Here is a 16,897-nt window from a genome sequence, read left to right on the forward strand (position 1 = left end):
AGTGATCCAAGCTGGTTGTAGTTCAAGTTGGGCCTTAGCTAGATATGGAAGCCTTTTTTATCTTTCGAATAAAAATGGAGTGGTTCATATTTTTCCTAAGAAGAAAAGAGGAAGATCGAAGGGGAGCAAAAATGGGGTTACGGCTACTAAAGGTCTGAGACCAAAAAAAGGAGGTTCCCACGCAAGCTTGTTGTGATTGAGACGGGGGAAGCTGAGGAGACTGAAATGGTTGAAGATGAAGTTTTGGAGACCTCAATGGGGGAGGTTGGGAGGAGGTTGAAGAAGGTGCTACTCTGGTGCTTGAGATGGCACCTAGCTCAACTTAGACTTGAGTTTATGTCGCCAAGAATACCCACAATGTCTATGCACATTTGAGTTTTTTGTCATTGGTAGTGTAAGATAATTTTCGATATGCTTCATTGTTTAGTTACATGCTGAATTCCTTAGGTAACAGCTCTTTTTGAAAACCTTACTGGGGTGGATTGTTATGTGTAATTTTGCCGATCTATACAAGATCGAGTTGATATATTTCTCAAAAAAAAAAAAAAAAGTAGATATTGTTTTAGGGAATCAGAAACTGAGAGAAATTTGCTGTGTATTCTCATTGATAATATGGGCCTCTTTATATAGAGGATTACAATGCATAGAATTTCAATCATACAAGGAAAGTAATCATACATTGAATAGGAATCTAGATCCTTCTAATTAACCATATTACCACTAGGTCAAGTAACCTAGAGTTTGGCACAAACACAGAAAAGGGATTTCCTTAAACACTCCCCCTTGTGTTTCCCAAACGCGGTGCTTCTCTCGTTGCCTCGTTAAAAACCTTGCCGAGTAACAAAAACCCAGTGGGACAAAAATAACCTCGGTCGAAGGGGAAAAAGAGCACAACACACCCTTCACGTTTCGAGATGAACATGTAGACATCTCCCCCTGATGTCTTTCTCGAACGTGGATTTGGGCAATGACTTAGTAAATAAGTCTGCCACATTGTCCTCAGATCGAACCTGGTTCACTTTGATCTTGAGGAGCTTCTGTTGTTGCTGATTGTAGAAGAATTTGGGCGATATATGCTTGGAGTTGTCACCTTTGATGTAGCCTTGCTTCATTTGTTCAATGCAAGCAACATTATCCTCATAAATGATCGTTGGCTCATCTGTGGTAGACTTCAGACCACAATTGCTTCGAACATGCGCAACTATGGATCGAAGCCATATACATTCATGAACTGCTTCGTGAAGAGCAATAATCTCTGCATAATTCGAAGAGGTAGCGACTAAGGTCTGCTTTGTAGACCTCCAAGATATCGCGGTCTTTCCCATGGTGAATACATAGCCAGTTTGGGAAAGACATTTATGTGGGTCACCGGAAAAGTGGCCGGAAACTGGTGGCCGGAGCTAGGCAGGGCAGGTGCAGGGCAGTTGCGGAGGCTTGCGGGGGCTGCTGCAGGGGCTGTGCAGGGGTGCTCGACAGGTGTGGGCGAGGGCTTGCAGGGGCTGTGCGCAGGTGTCGACAGGTGTGCGGAAGGCTGTCGGCAGATGCGCAGGGCTCTCGGCAGGTGCACGCAGGGCTCTCGGCAGATCTTGCAGATGCTTCGGCAGATGCTCGGTAGGGCTCGGTAGCTGCTCGGCAGATCTGTCGAGGGCAGGCACAGGGCTCGGCAGGGGCAGGGCCCGGTTCAGGTCGATTTCGGCCGGTTCCGGTGGTTCCGCCGCCGGTTCTGGGCTCCTTGGGATTAGGGCTTCGATATGTGGGGCGGTGGTTGCAGGATTTTGAAGGTTACGAAATTAGGGTTTTTAGGGTTAGGGCTTCGTGCTGATAACTTGTTTTAGGGAATCAGAAACTGAGAGAAATTCGCTGTGTATTCTCATTGATAATAGGGGTCTCTTTATATAGAGGATTACAATGCATAGAATCTTAATCATACAAGGAAAGTAATCGTACTTTGAATAGGAATCTAGATCCTTCTAATTAACCCTATTACCACTAGGTCAAGTAACCTAGAGTTTGGGCCAAACACAGAAAAGGGATTTCCCTAAACAGATATTTTTTTTTTACTTTTTTTTTTCGATTGAGAAAGAAAATTACAGACAAAGCCCCCTAAAATAACCACCCCTAAAAAGATCAAAGTGGAAAGTTGGGTTGAATTAAAGAGGCAACTGAATAACTGATAGAACTACAAACTAAGAAGGAGAAGGATAAGGCATTCTCCAACCCAAAAGGCTAAAAATAGCACTGGGGCTAAATTTTAGCCCTAATTTATTTACTATTCATCGATGTGACATCAACCGTCTCCAACCCGTTAAGGCTAAATTATAGTCCTAAAATATATTTTAAAAATTTGAATATGTTATATATATATATATATATATATATATATATATATATATATATATGTATGTATGTTCTTATTTTTTATCAGATTCTTACTTATAGTAATTGAAATCATTTTTATGATAAAAAATATTTTTCCGATTGTACTTTTCAAATTCCATGTGTTGCTTCACAAGTAATGTTGTAGATTTGTTATACGATTTTATATATGTAGCATAGGTTATCTTGATAATAACTTAAAGTTACAAGGAAAATTTATTCAAAAAAAAAATGTTACAAGGAAAATTGAATAACTAAAATTATATGAAAACGATCATAAAGCATAAATAGATTATAACAATTTATTTGGACAACATTAATTACTCATCCGAGTCATTGAATGACATTTCCGGGCGGTACTCATTCGATGTCGAACCGGATGACGGAAACAACTCACGGCGCCGAATTTTCTCCATTATTTCCCTTTTCTTTCCATCATAATATTCTTTACTCAAAGGAGTAAAATTGATGGTTTGCATTGCTAAAAATAGTTTCTTCCCTATCACGCTCTCTTCCTTGAGTTGATCTCTTCTTGCCTTTTCCTCCTTTAATTTCTTGAGATCTTCTCTTAGTTGATTTAGGTGTGCCACCACTTCTTCTCCAATTGCACTTTCGAAAGAGAGAAAAAATAAAGAAAAGTAAATGAGAGCTTAAAAATAGGGAGAAAATGAAAGATTGAAAATAGAGAGATATATATGAGGAAGTAGAAGGAAGATGAAAAATAAGGTTGAGGTGATATGTATTTATAGTGTGAAAAAAAAAACGGCTATATGTAAAAAAAAAATACCAACGGCTAGATGACGTTAGCAACTAGCCGTTTCTGACGTCATGCTTGCAAAACATATGACCCTAACGTGGCCCTCCCCACTTTTTGATTCATTTTTTTAAAGGGCCAAAGGGCTATTTCAAGGGTTATTTTTAGCCCTTTGGGTTGCCTTTTAGCCCTCATTTTTGGCCCTTTACCCTTTAACCTAATGGGTTGGACATGAATTGGGTTAAAGTTTACCCCTTTAGCCCTTTATACATGTGGGTTGGAGAAGGCCTAAGAGTGCCCGGTGGTGTTTGTTACATGGGATTGGATGAGATTGGACATCATTATCTAGTCTAATCCTAGTTATCCCATGTTTGGCAGCAAGGAGGACTATTTTTAATGAGACTCAACAGTCCCAACAGCAGCCCCAACACCTTCTACCACAATCCCACCAAAAACCATGGGATTGTGCAAGCCTCCTTCTACTCCACTATTCATCATTCTCACTCTCTCTCATGATCCTGCTCTCTCTCGACCCCGCTCTCTCTCTCTCTCTCTCTCTCTCCCCAATTTCATTTCGGATCAGCCACTGGGCAGATCGCACAATAGAAGAACACCCAACACTAGGATGATTCTATGCAAGCTAAGAATCTCTCATTTCTCAGTTCTCACTTTCCTCACCAGACCTTAACCCCCAAAACCAGAGGCCTCTTCTTCCTCCTCCCTCTATTGTCTCTACATTTCCAGGCGTCGGATTCAAATCCTCAACGGCTCAACACCGGCCGAGACCCACAGCTGTATCCGGTAATCAATCGATGGGTCTCAGATTATGGGCTGAAAGCACCGACGAAGACGAAGATGAAGCTCAGATTCAGACCAAATCTGAGATGATTGCGATCCTGGGGAAGGGTTTCGATGGAGTCGGAGAGGCTTTCTTCGATTCCGGAGTGGAACTTCACCAAGATTTTGAGGAACTTCACAGGAACGCTCATCTGGAGATGATTAAACTCTCGAAGAAGTTTGCAGCATTGAAGAGGAAGTATCAATGATAGTCCTGTCATCACCAAACATGAGTCAAGTACTAGAATAGCATAAGCCAGGCTAGAGGAGTCCAGGACTCTTATAGAAATTAAGGTGGGCAATGACAGTCCTGTGTAACAAACGCGGCCAGTTTGCTAGACTATCAGCTAAAGAATTAGCCTCACGCCATACATGACAGAAAGAGACAGAGTCAAAGTGCCGTGCAAGCTCCTTGACATCTTGAATCACAAACTTGATTTTTCAAGGAATTGAGGTTCAATCATTAAGTGCATCAATAAAGAGCTCTAAATCTCCTTTCACAATAAGAGACCGAGAAGATATGCATGAAAGATGAGTTATACCTTCACGCAGGGCCATTGCTTCAGCTACAAGAATATCCATATGACCAAGGTTTTTACTCATTGCAAGTAAAAAAAAAAAAAAGAAGATATCGTGGGAAGACTAGATAATTTGTAGTTTTACTTTACAAAAATAATATTCAATCAATTCATTCAGACCATGAATATAATAGTAGCCGGGTCGAAAGGAGAACGATAAAGTTGGTAGATAATGTTGTAACGGAAAGGTTTGCTTAGCATCTTAAAATTGTCATGCCCGAAGGGATATTAATTATCTTATGAGTTCTATTGGAAAGGCATACCATGCAACTTTTAGCTTCAGCAAAAATCTCAAACCACCATGTAATCGACTAAATCTTTAAAGAGAAAAATTCAGCTACCCTCCCCAAACTATTATGCCAATGCCAATTTGATACCCAAACTCTCAAACGTACCAATGTGATACCCAAATTCTTATATTGATATCAACGAGGTACCTCCGTACTATTTCCGTGACGGCCCCGTCAAATTGATGATGTGACAAGTACGTGGAGATAAAAAAAAAGAGGTAAAAGACCAAAATGACCTCTTCTTTTTTTTTTTCTTTTTTTCTTTTTAAATTGAATTTCTCAACCAATCTCTCTCTCTCTCTCTCTCGCTCTGGCTCTGCCGCACTCTGCTTCTTTGGCCGGAATCCGCTGCTTCTCTCCCCGTACAGATCATTGGAGTAACATTTGCAGATTGATTTCTTCACATAATAAACACCCAATAGAAACTAAAGCCACCCAGAGTTCATCAGTTGCTTCTTCTACGACTTCGTTTGGGAGCTCGAAGAGACGGTGTGGGTTTGGACGGAGAGCAAGCGACGGCCGCCATGGAGAGAGGCTGGATCACCTTCGTGTTTCAAAGTCAGAAACTTGCCGATGACTGGTCTTCAATTGCTTTGATAGATCCTCTTTTGATCAAAGAGGGAGGGATTTTCGAAACCGGTGGTATACGATAAATCACCAAATTTCATATGGTACTTATACGATCATCAGGCCACGATTTCAAGCCTTCGTCTTCTTTGATTCCAAACCAGGTATGGAGCTTTCCAAATTCCCTAATTTCAGCCCCCAATTATGTTCATTCTGTATTGCTTCGAATTTTTGCGATAAAGATTAAAGCTTTAGAACAAAACAGTGGTGAAATTCTAGTTTGTGAGTAATGTAGTTTGCTTTCTTTGCTTTTAGCTTCATAGTGGTGATTTTCTGCTCCTCCCAAGGAAAAGGAGGATACTGGAGAGGATATAGCAATTTATGGTTCAGATAGTGCTCGAAAAACTGAGAATAGTGGGCAGGATGATTCTTTTCATTCTGTGGAATCTGGACAAGTCCAGGAAACAATTGATAATGGAGGAACTGTACCTGAAAAGATGGATATTGAGATGACAGCAGCTGATGAAGATAATGTAGTAGAATCAGGAAAAAGGGGTGGCTGAGAATGTTGTTGTTGATTTGTTGGATTGGCAGGTGATACCGGCGCACAAATTGTCTGAATCGATTCGATAATGAGAGAGTTGGGTGCTTATTTACTTGGGCATTAAGGATTCATGGAATTGCTTGTTTGAGTTGATTCCCTCTGCTAATTGCTCTGGCTATTCCATTTATGGTACAATCATTCCAATTCCAGGTTCTTTATTCATTTCCTCATTGAGATTTGTAGGATTGCTAATGCTTGGATGAGTTTCAAACAAAGATACCAATCTCTAATAAATGGTTCTTTGCGAGTCTGGGTTTGCCTGATCTGGGCTAGAAGAAAATCCCAGAAGAAGAAGAATAAGAGAAGAAGAAAAAGAAGAAAAAGAAATGAAAAGAAAAAAAAATGAATTAGCAAAAAAAGAGAGGATAAAAAGTTTATTTAGCCCATGTGCTTGCCACGTCAGCAAACAGACGGAGCCGTTAGAGATTTTGGACGGAAGTATCACGTTGATGCCAATTTAGGTCTTCGGGTATCACATTGATACTTTTGAGAGTTCGGGTATCAAATTGACCTTGGCAGAATAGTTTGGGGAGAGTACCTGAATTTTTCTCATCTTTAAAATAGACCTTGTAGTGCTTTGTTTTTGGTCTCGTCTTTTTGTTAAAAAAGGGGAAGATATAAGAGAGAAATGAAGGCGAAAGGTTCATGGGATGAACGTACTATTGTTAACTAACACTTTATTCTAATGATGTTTGAAGAGGAGCTCCTCAACGTGTTCAAACTTTAAACCATCCAGAGTTCCAGACATTCAAAGGAGGCTTTGGACCAATATTTATGATCAATTGATAGAGTTGTCATCATCGGAGAGAAAGGTTGGTGAGGATGTTATATATAGATATTTAGTAGTTATTTGCTCCGACAAATCTAGAGATTCATGATCTGTTCAAACCTCCAACAGTTGCATACGTATTCTATTATTTTCATTTTCTTGGGGTCAATTTGTGTATGAAGTAATGGAGAGTATTGGACAATTTCTACGGTATGATCGAACTTAGTATGACATCATCATTACAGAAAATCACGTATTTTGAGTTTGCCTTATTAAATATCGTACCTAATTTTGAGTTTGTCGGTGAACTGTCGTATATCAATATTGTGGAGGTCACAAGTTTGAATTTCATTGATATATATATAAATAAGTGAAGTGCATAAAACTTATAGTTTCTTAAAAAAAAAAAAAAAAAAAAATCTATATGCAATGTATAAAATATGTAAGTGCACTTAAGAAACTAAATAAAAGTAAATTAAATATCGAGTTTAACTTTGAGTACAATTAGGCGGCAAGCATGCGTTTTAGCATTAATAATTAAACACTATGTAATGAAAGCTAGCACAGAGTTTGTTAATATATGCAGGCTGTAGCTGGATGTTGGTTTCCCAAGCACGTGGAAATGAACTAGGATATGTTTTAAAACTGAAACATCCAGACTCGTCCAGTTCAATGCAAACCTATCACCATCTGTATCATAAGTTTGGAGGAACCCAGGATCAGTCAACCAAACTGAGCTTTACTACTCTTCATGATTCGTTTCACGAGTTCTACACCTAAGTTACTTCATACAAAACCACGTGGTGTGGTGTGTTAGTCGAGCTGCCTAGTCTGGAACCCCTAGGTCTAGAGTTCGAATCTCAGCTCCATCCCGTGGCCAACAGATTTGAGGGACCTGAGTTAGTGAAAACACCCAATGGTTCGTGCGTCTGCGGTGCAGTGATTAGTCTGGCTATGCTGGGATACACTGCATGGGTGTGTGTGTTGGTTCTATTGACGTCTTCCACTCAAAAAAAAAATTACATACAACTTGACTGCGTGTTAATAATGCCGACTTCCATTTTGAATTCTTTTCATGGACCGGAAAAACCATTACTACATGTTGAAAATAGAGACACATGCTATTATGATATGTCGATGATATGTAGATTAGAGTTACTCACCGATCTTAAATTAGAGCAACATCAAAATTAAAAATTTGTCAAATAGAGGTTAAGAAATTGAACATAAGAATTTATATCGAAATGTTCTCTTTAATTATTAAAGGCATAGATTGCTAAAAAAAATTTTTATTTAATGCATGGCTGCTGATTGTTCATCAAAGTTACAATTAAATTTTTAGCATCTATAAGTAAAATTATTAGGACTAATAGCTATTATTCTCCCTGGTTGTTGTGTGACTTGTGTCGTTGTTTATTTGCACTCATAAATTCGTTTAAAACCAAGAGAGCCACATACTTTGATAAATCACAAAGTAAACTAAATACAAGTTATGGTAAACTCTATATTTATTTATTTTAATCAGAATTTCCATACAAGTTGAGGTAGCTCATTTTTGGTCCTTGTTTAATAGTTGATTCGAAGTTCCTCCTCTCACACACCAATGGAGGGAAAAGAAAACCGTAAAAAAACAAGAGAGAACAGAGAGCGCTTAACTAGGCCCTCCATTGAATTTGAAGACCAAAGTCTCCTCTAAATTTAATAAACCAACCAAAAACCTTTTCCATTTGAGGCTTCCAAACCAACTCTCTCTTCCCTTTTGGATTGTCCACCTGGAATCAAGAATCTCATTCCCTTCTCTCTTTTGCACATCACCATCCACCATGACATAAGACAAACATTAGTGGCAATGTTCATAAAGAAAGCTTCTTTGCCTACAGTTTTGTTGTTCATACCTTTACCAACTGTTTCATCAGCCCAAGAGAGACAAACAAATCCTCAACTGATATATAATCAAACCGTAAGCAAGATCAAATTGTTGCTGCCCTTTTGATCGTTATTGATTTGGGTAACGCTCCCTTCAATATATAGTAAGTTTTCGTTTCATTTCAAACGGGTATTGCTTAGTTTGCTGTTCTATGTCTGGACTTGTTAATCTCTCAAGGGTCATTTGAGATTTTCTCTGATATGGGTGTGTATAAAGCTTTGGAATTTGAGGTGGGTTTTGCTTATTTTTGATTTCCTGTGATCCTTTTTGGCTCAATCTGTTTTGGGTTATGTGATTCTTGTATTTCATTCTGTTTCTGGGTATATACCTTTGACCAATATCAGTCTTTTACTTCCATTAAAAGTTTTTCCTTTTTGTTCAATATGATGAGGTTAATGTTTTCTTTGGGTTATGGTTTAGTATATATATGGGTTTTGCTTATTATTAGTTCCTTAGGGGTTAATCTGACATGATTATGGGATATCTTTCTGCTTGTGGTCATGTAGATGGAGGATGATGAAGAAGAGGACTCGTGATCATTCTTTGTGGGTTAATGAGTTTAGTTTCAATTAGAGGTCTTCAATGATAATGGCGGTAAAGATCAGGGATATAAAGCCTCTTCTACTGAAATTTGGGGTGGCCTTGGCTCTCTCTTTTGCTGGATTTCTCTATTCTCGTCTCAGAACCAGAAGGATCAAGCCCTCTCAACCTCCTCCACGCTCTTCGGGTTCGTCTTCACCTTTATTTGTTCTGTTTCAGTTGAGCTCTCCTTTTATTATATGAGTTTGATTTAGTCAACGTTTTGGTTATATTTTCTGTATAGATACAGAAAATGAAGCTGATTTGGGAGTAAGACCTCGGCAGAAGGATGTCCTTAATAATGCCACCTGGAAAGCACACAGTTCTTCCAAGGCTAGGATTGCATCAGAAAAATATGTATGTTTAGCTGGATCTTCAAGTCTCAGATTTATTCCATAAATGCTTAGTTTTGTTGTTTATGACTCAAGTTTATACCAGAAACAAATTCTTAGTTACACATGAACAGATTTTTACAGCTTCGTTTAAACAAAAAACAAAATGATTGGTTTGATTGGTGCTGGTAGCATTACATCTTATTTTTGACATACAGAGGATGATAAAAGCCAGGAAAGCTCATTTTGCTTAATGACTATCCTAAATAATTGTGTCACATTTCCAATTATAGAATCAAATATGCAGGATTTTCTTAATTCCTTCTCCCCTCTGTTTTCCCCTGATATGTGTTGCAACCAAACAAAGAAGGTTGAGGTGTTGATCGCAAGTACATAACTCGTTCATGCGATAAATTTCAAATGTTCTTGTCTGTCTGCCACTTCTGAAAATTAGGATTTTTGACATCTTGTAGTTACTAATCACACACATCCTATTGCAACTTTCCATTTTCCATTTTTTTTTTGTTTCTCAACCACAAGAGGGAATATATTCATAACACATACTTCAAAAGTTCAAAGTCCAAATTATGCCTTTTGAAATGACTAGGAATGAGTTTACAGCCTAGTATGAAGAATCAAATCAATGATCATGTTCCTACTGGATTCAATTTCAGTGAACTATTCATTAATTTGTTTCATTTTTTTTACCAGGAAGACACATACATGCCAAAGGTCAGTGTTGATGATTGCACATCCAGTATTTCTCCAAGCAATAAACATATTAGGGTTAAAGATAGTTTGCTCTTGCCAGAGTTCAATGATCTTGTGAATGAATTTGACTTTGCTGGCCCCAAGTCTGGATATTCTCCAATGAAGAATGTTGAAACTCCTATGTCAGATGTGGAGACTCCAAGGGCATTTAGAACTTTAGAAAAGGACGATTATGAGCTAGAAATCAGACACCTCAGAGACATGGTTAGAAAGCTTCGAGAGAGGGAGCGGCATCTTGAGGTCCAGTTGCTAGAGTATTATGGCCTTAAAGAGCAGGAGACTGCTGTAATGGAGCTCCAAAATCGGTTGAAGATAAGCAGTATGGAGGCTAAGCTTTTTAGTCTCAAGATCGAGTCCTTACAGGCAGAAAACCGTAGACTAGAGGGACAAGCTTCTAATCATGCAAAAGTGGTCGCTGAGCTTGAGGCTACTAGGGCAAAAATTCAGATGCTTAAAAAGAAACTCAGATCCGAAGCTGAACACAACAAAGAACAGATCTTAAGTCTTAAGAAAAGAGTTGAAAATTTGCAAGACAATGAAGCTGCCGCCGTTAATTTAGAGATTCAATTAAAGCTGAGAAGGCTAAAAGATTTGGAGGGTGAAACAGAAGAGTTGAGAGCATCTAATTTGAGGTTGCAACTACAAAATTCTGAGTTGGCTCGGAGGTTGGAATCCACACAAATCCTAGCAAATTCTATTCTGGAAGATCCAGAGGTATGAATTTCATCATATGTTCTAATTGTTTTCTGTCTCCCTCTGATCATTATTGTTTAATGACATATATTAATGTGTATGCTTTTTTTCCAGGCAGAAGCATTGAAAAAAGAGAGGGATCGCTTAAGACAAGAAAATGAAGATTTGGCAAAGGAAATTGAGCAACTTCGTGTTGATCGAAGTTCTGATGTTGAAGAATTAGTTTACCTCAGGTGGATAAATGCTTGCTTACGTTATGAGTTGCGGAATTATCAGCCCCCAACTGGTAAAACTGTGGCAAGGGACTTGAGTAAATCACTAAGCCATAAATCTGAAGAGAAAGCCAAGCAGCTAATACTTGAATATGCAAACACTGAAGGGGCAGGGGATAAGGGGAGTCACATTGATTTTGAATCTGATAGATGGACATCCCCAACTTCCCTTGTTACAGACTCGGGAGAGTATGATGACTTTTCCGCTGATCATTCATCTGCTACAAAAACTCATACCTCGAGTAAGCATAAGTTATTCAGCAAGCTTAGGAGGATTATACGGGGTAAAGACACCCATGATCAACACCATTCAGAAGATAACTATTCTCCATATGGCAGTTCAAGTAAATCAGTAGCAGCTTATGGTGGACCTGAGGGTCAGAGTAACATATTTTCATCTCATAGTTCTTCTCGAGCTTCTTTAGATCTTCCCAGATGGAGGAGTCCAAAGGAACATGATTCTAAGGATACACACAGTGTTCAGAGACATAGTGATGTTGGAGTTTTCCCAGGGTATAAGAGATTTATCTTGGGTGGGGAAGGTTCTACTGATTCCCCTCCGAAAGATCAATTTGATCATGACTCTGATTCTGCAGAGAAATCTGAGTTGGTGAAATATGCAGAAGCTTTGAAAACCTCTCGCACTGGGACACCAGCTCTCAAACCCAACGTACATAGGAAATCAGCATCAGCATCTTAGTTTGATATGATTTATAGCAATACAGGTTTGCTCACATCATCATCCGTTTATATATACCAGCGAGTTTTATAGTTGAGAAATTAGCACATCCACCATACCATAATTCACTAGAAGCTAGTTAGAAACTAATGAAGCTAGTTAGAAACTAATTTTGCAACTTACAGAACTTCTCAATTCATGATTGTATGTAATTCTATCACACCAGAGCTTGGCTTTTGAACCATTGTTGAACTTTTAGAAGAATATTTCATATACTGTATTTGCAATTATCTTTTTCCTGGTGTGTGCCTCATCTAATGGTAAGAATTGTTGAAAATTTATGATCCCTCTTAATTGTATTTCTGACTTTAGATATGGTACTAGGCTACTGCGGGTTCATATCAATCAAAAGCAGGGAAGGTTAGGGATAGTTGTCAAAGAAAGAATAGAAGATTGGGGAACAAATCTTGACCCATCTTTACTTTTTCTCAAGATAAGGATAACAGATTAGCAAACACAAAGATTTATGTTCATAGAATCTCATAAGCTTTGCTATTGATTTCATAATACATAGTCTCCCTGCCTATAGCCTAAATATGAAAATTGAGTTGTACACAAAACAGAGAAACCATGTGAAGATAAAGTATTGATATCAAATAAACAAAAAGTAATCTCTCTACCCAAAACCTGAAATGAGCACTATACTGATACAGTTTTCATTCTCAATAACCTTAAAAAAAAATTTAAAAAATTATAAAAAAGAAGAAGACAAAAATCAGCAACAGACTATTCAGCTACACTTTGCAACGTCGGAAGATCATAAGCTGCTGTTAACTGCTGCTAGTTACCAAGTTATGTCCTTTCCCCAAACCACCACTTCCCTGTAACTCAAATCTATCAATAAGCTCCCAATATTTGTTAGATAATTCATTAACCAATGTAGGAGCATTATAATGAGTAGGGTATTCTATATGCAATGCATATACATGGTTTGAGTATGGATATTATTTCGCACTCAAAATGTGCATTGAGACAACTGTTTGAGGTTCATATAACCTAAGAAGTTGTGTAGGTTAATAATATGTAATTGTGCAAGTGTAAACAACTTAATACCATCCTAAGCAAACAAAAAGCAACATCATAGCCGGTTCAAAAGTCACTACAATATCAACCTTAGCCTTTTTTTACCGAAAATTTCTTTCGATGAAACCTATGAGTAGTCTGTTTGAAGCAAAACAGTAGGACATGCCGCAGTATCAAAACTTTAAACTAAAAAGCCTTCCGCACTACGCATTTACACACATTTAAGAAGATAACATTGGATTCAAATGGACTGAAGTAAATGCAATCCAGCTAGTTCAATAGCTGATGGCAATGTCTCGGTTCAAGTGGTTCATAGATATGGCTACAGAGCAGAGATGAGGCTATGTCCTGTTTCTACTATCTAGTCAGAAACTCATAATTTAAAGGTTTCAACTTTAATCACCCCAAAAAAAAAAGAATGGTTCTATTTTCAACTCCCGTTTCTACACCAAATGGCTAATGTTTTTTTGAGAATACACCAAATGGCTAATTGAATTCATGAACTGAACAGAACTAAAGCTTTTGCGAACGACCAATCAATCCATATGTGATAGGCTTTAACCTTCCTAGCAATCACACAAATTTCAAAATTAAATACCCTTCTTTTCCTCTACAGTCATCGAGCAAGACATACATCTGCATCTTACTTCACTCCAAGCATTAGATTCAAATAGATTGAGACAACAGTGGTCTTTTTAGTCATAAAGGCTTCAACTTTAAACTACCATTTCCACACCAAGTTCCCAAATCAGTTGAAAAAAATTGAATAAATTTGAATTAACTCCCAATATCTCAAGCGAAAATCCTTAAGCACATGTTGTGGTTGAAGGACATTAGGGAAAGCTTGAAAATGGGTATTTAAGATATGTCTAGTCAGTTTTCATTCTTAGTATCACATTGGTTTGCACAAAAAATCCTCTGAATAATATCAATGAAGCAAAACATAAGCACCAACAAAGCTCTAATATTATGCAGACCGGCTATAAGATGTAGATATATCAAGGATGCTTCATTCAATGAACTGCCAATTTAAAACATGGAGCTGAGAAGGACTTCAACTCTTTGTCAATTAATTGCTACAAATATCTCATAGAACAAAGATTTAATTTTAATATGAATAGACCTGTTATTATCAGTAACTTACAAAATTTTCTGACAATTATTTCCTTCACAATTCAATCACACATCATTTCTTCTCCAAAAGTTTGATCTGTGGAGAACTAAAATAATCAGAAAATTGAACTAAATAACTAAATTGAGCTAATTTTACCTGCAGTAAGCAGAGAGGGGCTTCGCGGAGCTCAGTGACCACAACACAGTCCAGAAGCTTGGCCTCGTTCTTCCCAACTTAAGGGTTAATCAACTGAACCTTCACTCTAACCACCGCGGTAGTCTTTAGGCTCCAAAAAGAATTTATGCGGACAATTTGACTTGCTAGCGTTGCCTTGCAACAATGAAGAATTAAGAGCACCATTAAGGCCAAGTAGCTACAATTACATTTAAATCAATTCAAAGATTTTGATTGACCTTTTCAGCAAAGATTTGGTAGAGTTTTGTTGCTGGTACAATCAATTTTAGCACAAAAACAGAGTCATGCTAATTTCATTCATCACTTCTGAATGGTACTATCAGTTGTAAAATTGAAATTGAAATGCAACAGGTTTTTTTATGAAGGCCATGCTTCTGTTCATTGTTAGTAAATTAAAACGCACAACATGTTCCAGTAAGGTCTAAAGTGAAATTGAAAGAAAACTGTAAATCATACAAGTAAACATATAAGCTGATGAATAAAACAAAGAGTTGATTAGCTTTCGGTTTCCCCAAGTTTAGTTTCTGGTTGAGCATCACTTTCAGTCTTTCACAGCTTTAGACTTTTTCTCCAATGAATATCAGTTCCTTCTTTGTTTTGTTTCTGACTTTGGCATGACAACTTGAACAGAACACTGATGGGCTGATGGCTGCCAAGAAAATATACAAAACTGTATCAGAAATGTTGGGGAATCTTATAATATCTGGGTTGTTAATGTCAGAGGCCATCGACATTACTTTGTTGGTTCCATTTCATTTTCATTCATATATTCTTGATTGGTATATATATTTTCTTCAATGAATTTAAGCTCAATTTTATACAGTACTTTAAACATTGCTTAAGATTTTCATCTTGCATTTCTTTTTATTTGCAGACATATTTTTCTGGCCGTTGTTATTGAACAGATCAATCTTGTTTGCCATAACACTAATCTATGTAGTCAAAAAAAGAGACGAAATAGCAATCACAACGTCAAAAAAAATAGAAGGGACAGAACCTTCAATCAACTTCAAGATTCAAACTTAGAGAACAACCATAACCAATCATAAAACAGCGGCTGCAGTTTTTTGTTTAAAATGAATGAAAGAGAAAATTAGAAAAAAACCCAAAAAATGAAGCTCCTTTTAAGAGAAACCCAATCCTATGTTTTCTTTTAATCTACACCCATTCATATAATTAAACCTACCGTATAGGTTTTAAGTCTATAATTAAGTTTTTTTCTCGTTTTTTTAGTTTGACTATTTTACCCTTCTCGTCGAAGAAGGAAAATATTCCTCAAATATAGGTGTTTTTTTTTTTTTTTTTGAATTTGAATTGAATTTGAATATGGTATCAGTTATAAACACAAATTAGAATTTAATACCATCAATTTATTTTTCCTGATTTAAAAACGATTAATTGCCTTAATTATTGTATATCTCTTCCTTTCTGATTTGACCTATATATTTGCCATTTTTTAGTAGATATGTTTGTGTAGATAATCCTATTATTAAATATGTCAACGTGATTAATACCTTAATTATTGTATGTAACTGATGCCATATTTTAGGAGATATGTTTGTGGAGATATTCCTTATTTAAAAAGATTAATTGCCTTAATTATTGTATATCTCTTCCTTTCAGATTTAATCTTTATATTTGCTATTTTAAAGTAGATGTGGTTGTGTAGATATTCCTATTAGATTGCGTAGATTTCTCAATCTGATTAAACATCCTTTTGTGGAGGTATTCCTATCATGTAGTGATTAAACATCCTTTTGTCTTTTGTCTCGTATGAAATTTCAGCTATTAATATGGAAGTTATGTGTTTTAGTTGTGTTGTTGTATTCCATTAGTTAAGTTTTATGAAATACGTACTCTCACACGTCACCACTCAATACACAGTTCGTTCACTTGCTACTTTGGGTATCTCTAGATGAACCATAGGTAGAATTGTGTACTTTTTCCTATCGTGCAGGTGTCAAATATCGTATGAGTTTTCACATTCGCAAGTGATTTAGATACCTATCATTTATGAGTTTACATTTTGTGTCTATCAATCAGGGAATAACTTAGGTACAGTAAACCGTAGGTAAAATTGCATAATTTTGTCTACTATTCAGGTGCTACATATATTGACTAACTTTGGTAGCATAAACCCTAGGTAATATTGAATAAATTTGCCTACCATTCAGGTGTTTAACATCTAGTGGGTTTTAATATACGCAACTAATTTAGGTACCTATTATCCAGAAAGTTCACAATTTGTACGTAAATCGTCCAGCGAATGCCTTATGCACATATAACTCCGGTTTCAGGAAATGCATTTTGCTACCTATACTATATGAAACTACTTCACGACCCTCCCCCCTTATGCCCAGGGGAAATCACAAACTACCAGACTTTCCCATAATATTGCCTCCAACGTAAAGACAACCCTATTCACCCCATTAACCCTCTTTAATTGTGCATAAAAAAAAATTTATTCAGAAATAAAA

At 37.1% G+C, this 16,897-nt stretch overlaps 1 protein-coding gene across 3 annotated transcripts; it reads left to right on the forward strand.

The window, feature by feature from the left end:
* The first annotated feature begins 8,436 nt into the window (after positions 1 to 8,436).
* Positions 8,437 to 15,268, forward strand: LOC133725315 (protein CHUP1, chloroplastic). Of its 3 annotated transcripts, none has more exons than XM_062152524.1 (6): positions 8,437 to 8,805; positions 9,209 to 9,429; positions 9,526 to 9,638; positions 10,325 to 11,098; positions 11,192 to 12,074; positions 14,388 to 14,831. In XM_062152524.1, exons 2-5 carry the CDS (start codon positions 9,285 to 9,287, stop codon positions 12,047 to 12,049), a joined length of 1,890 nt encoding a protein of 629 aa, XP_062008508.1. In that variant the 5' UTR covers positions 8,437 to 8,805; positions 9,209 to 9,284; the 3' UTR covers positions 12,050 to 12,074; positions 14,388 to 14,831. The 3 variants fall into 3 exon arrangements, with proteins under 3 accessions (XP_062008508.1, XP_062008507.1, XP_062008509.1); XM_062152523.1 differs by lacking the exon at positions 14,388 to 14,831 and adding an exon at positions 15,051 to 15,268 and having other exon boundaries at positions 8,438 to 8,805; XM_062152525.1 differs by lacking the exon at positions 14,388 to 14,831 and having other exon boundaries at positions 8,441 to 8,805; positions 9,532 to 9,638; positions 11,192 to 12,326.
* The last annotated feature ends 1,629 nt before the right edge of the window (positions 15,269 to 16,897 follow it).

The sequence above is a fragment of the Rosa rugosa genome, chromosome 1 (assembly GCF_958449725.1).
Source record: "Rosa rugosa chromosome 1, drRosRugo1.1, whole genome shotgun sequence".
Taxonomy (NCBI): domain Eukaryota; kingdom Viridiplantae; phylum Streptophyta; class Magnoliopsida; order Rosales; family Rosaceae; genus Rosa; species Rosa rugosa.

What these genes read in the sequence shown, in the direction of transcription:
- LOC133725315 (XM_062152524.1), top strand. Translation starts at nt 9,285, where the DNA reads ATGATAATGGCGGTAAAGATCAGGGATATAAAGCCTCTTCTACTGAAA. An exon ending in GGATTGCATCAGAAAAATAT is followed by an intron (nt 9,639 to 10,324) that starts GTATGTTTAGCT and finishes TTTTTTTACCAG; the next exon opens with GAAGACACATACATGCCAAA. An exon ending in CTATTCTGGAAGATCCAGAG is followed by an intron (nt 11,099 to 11,191) that starts GTATGAATTTCA and finishes CTTTTTTTCCAG; the next exon opens with GCAGAAGCATTGAAAAAAGA.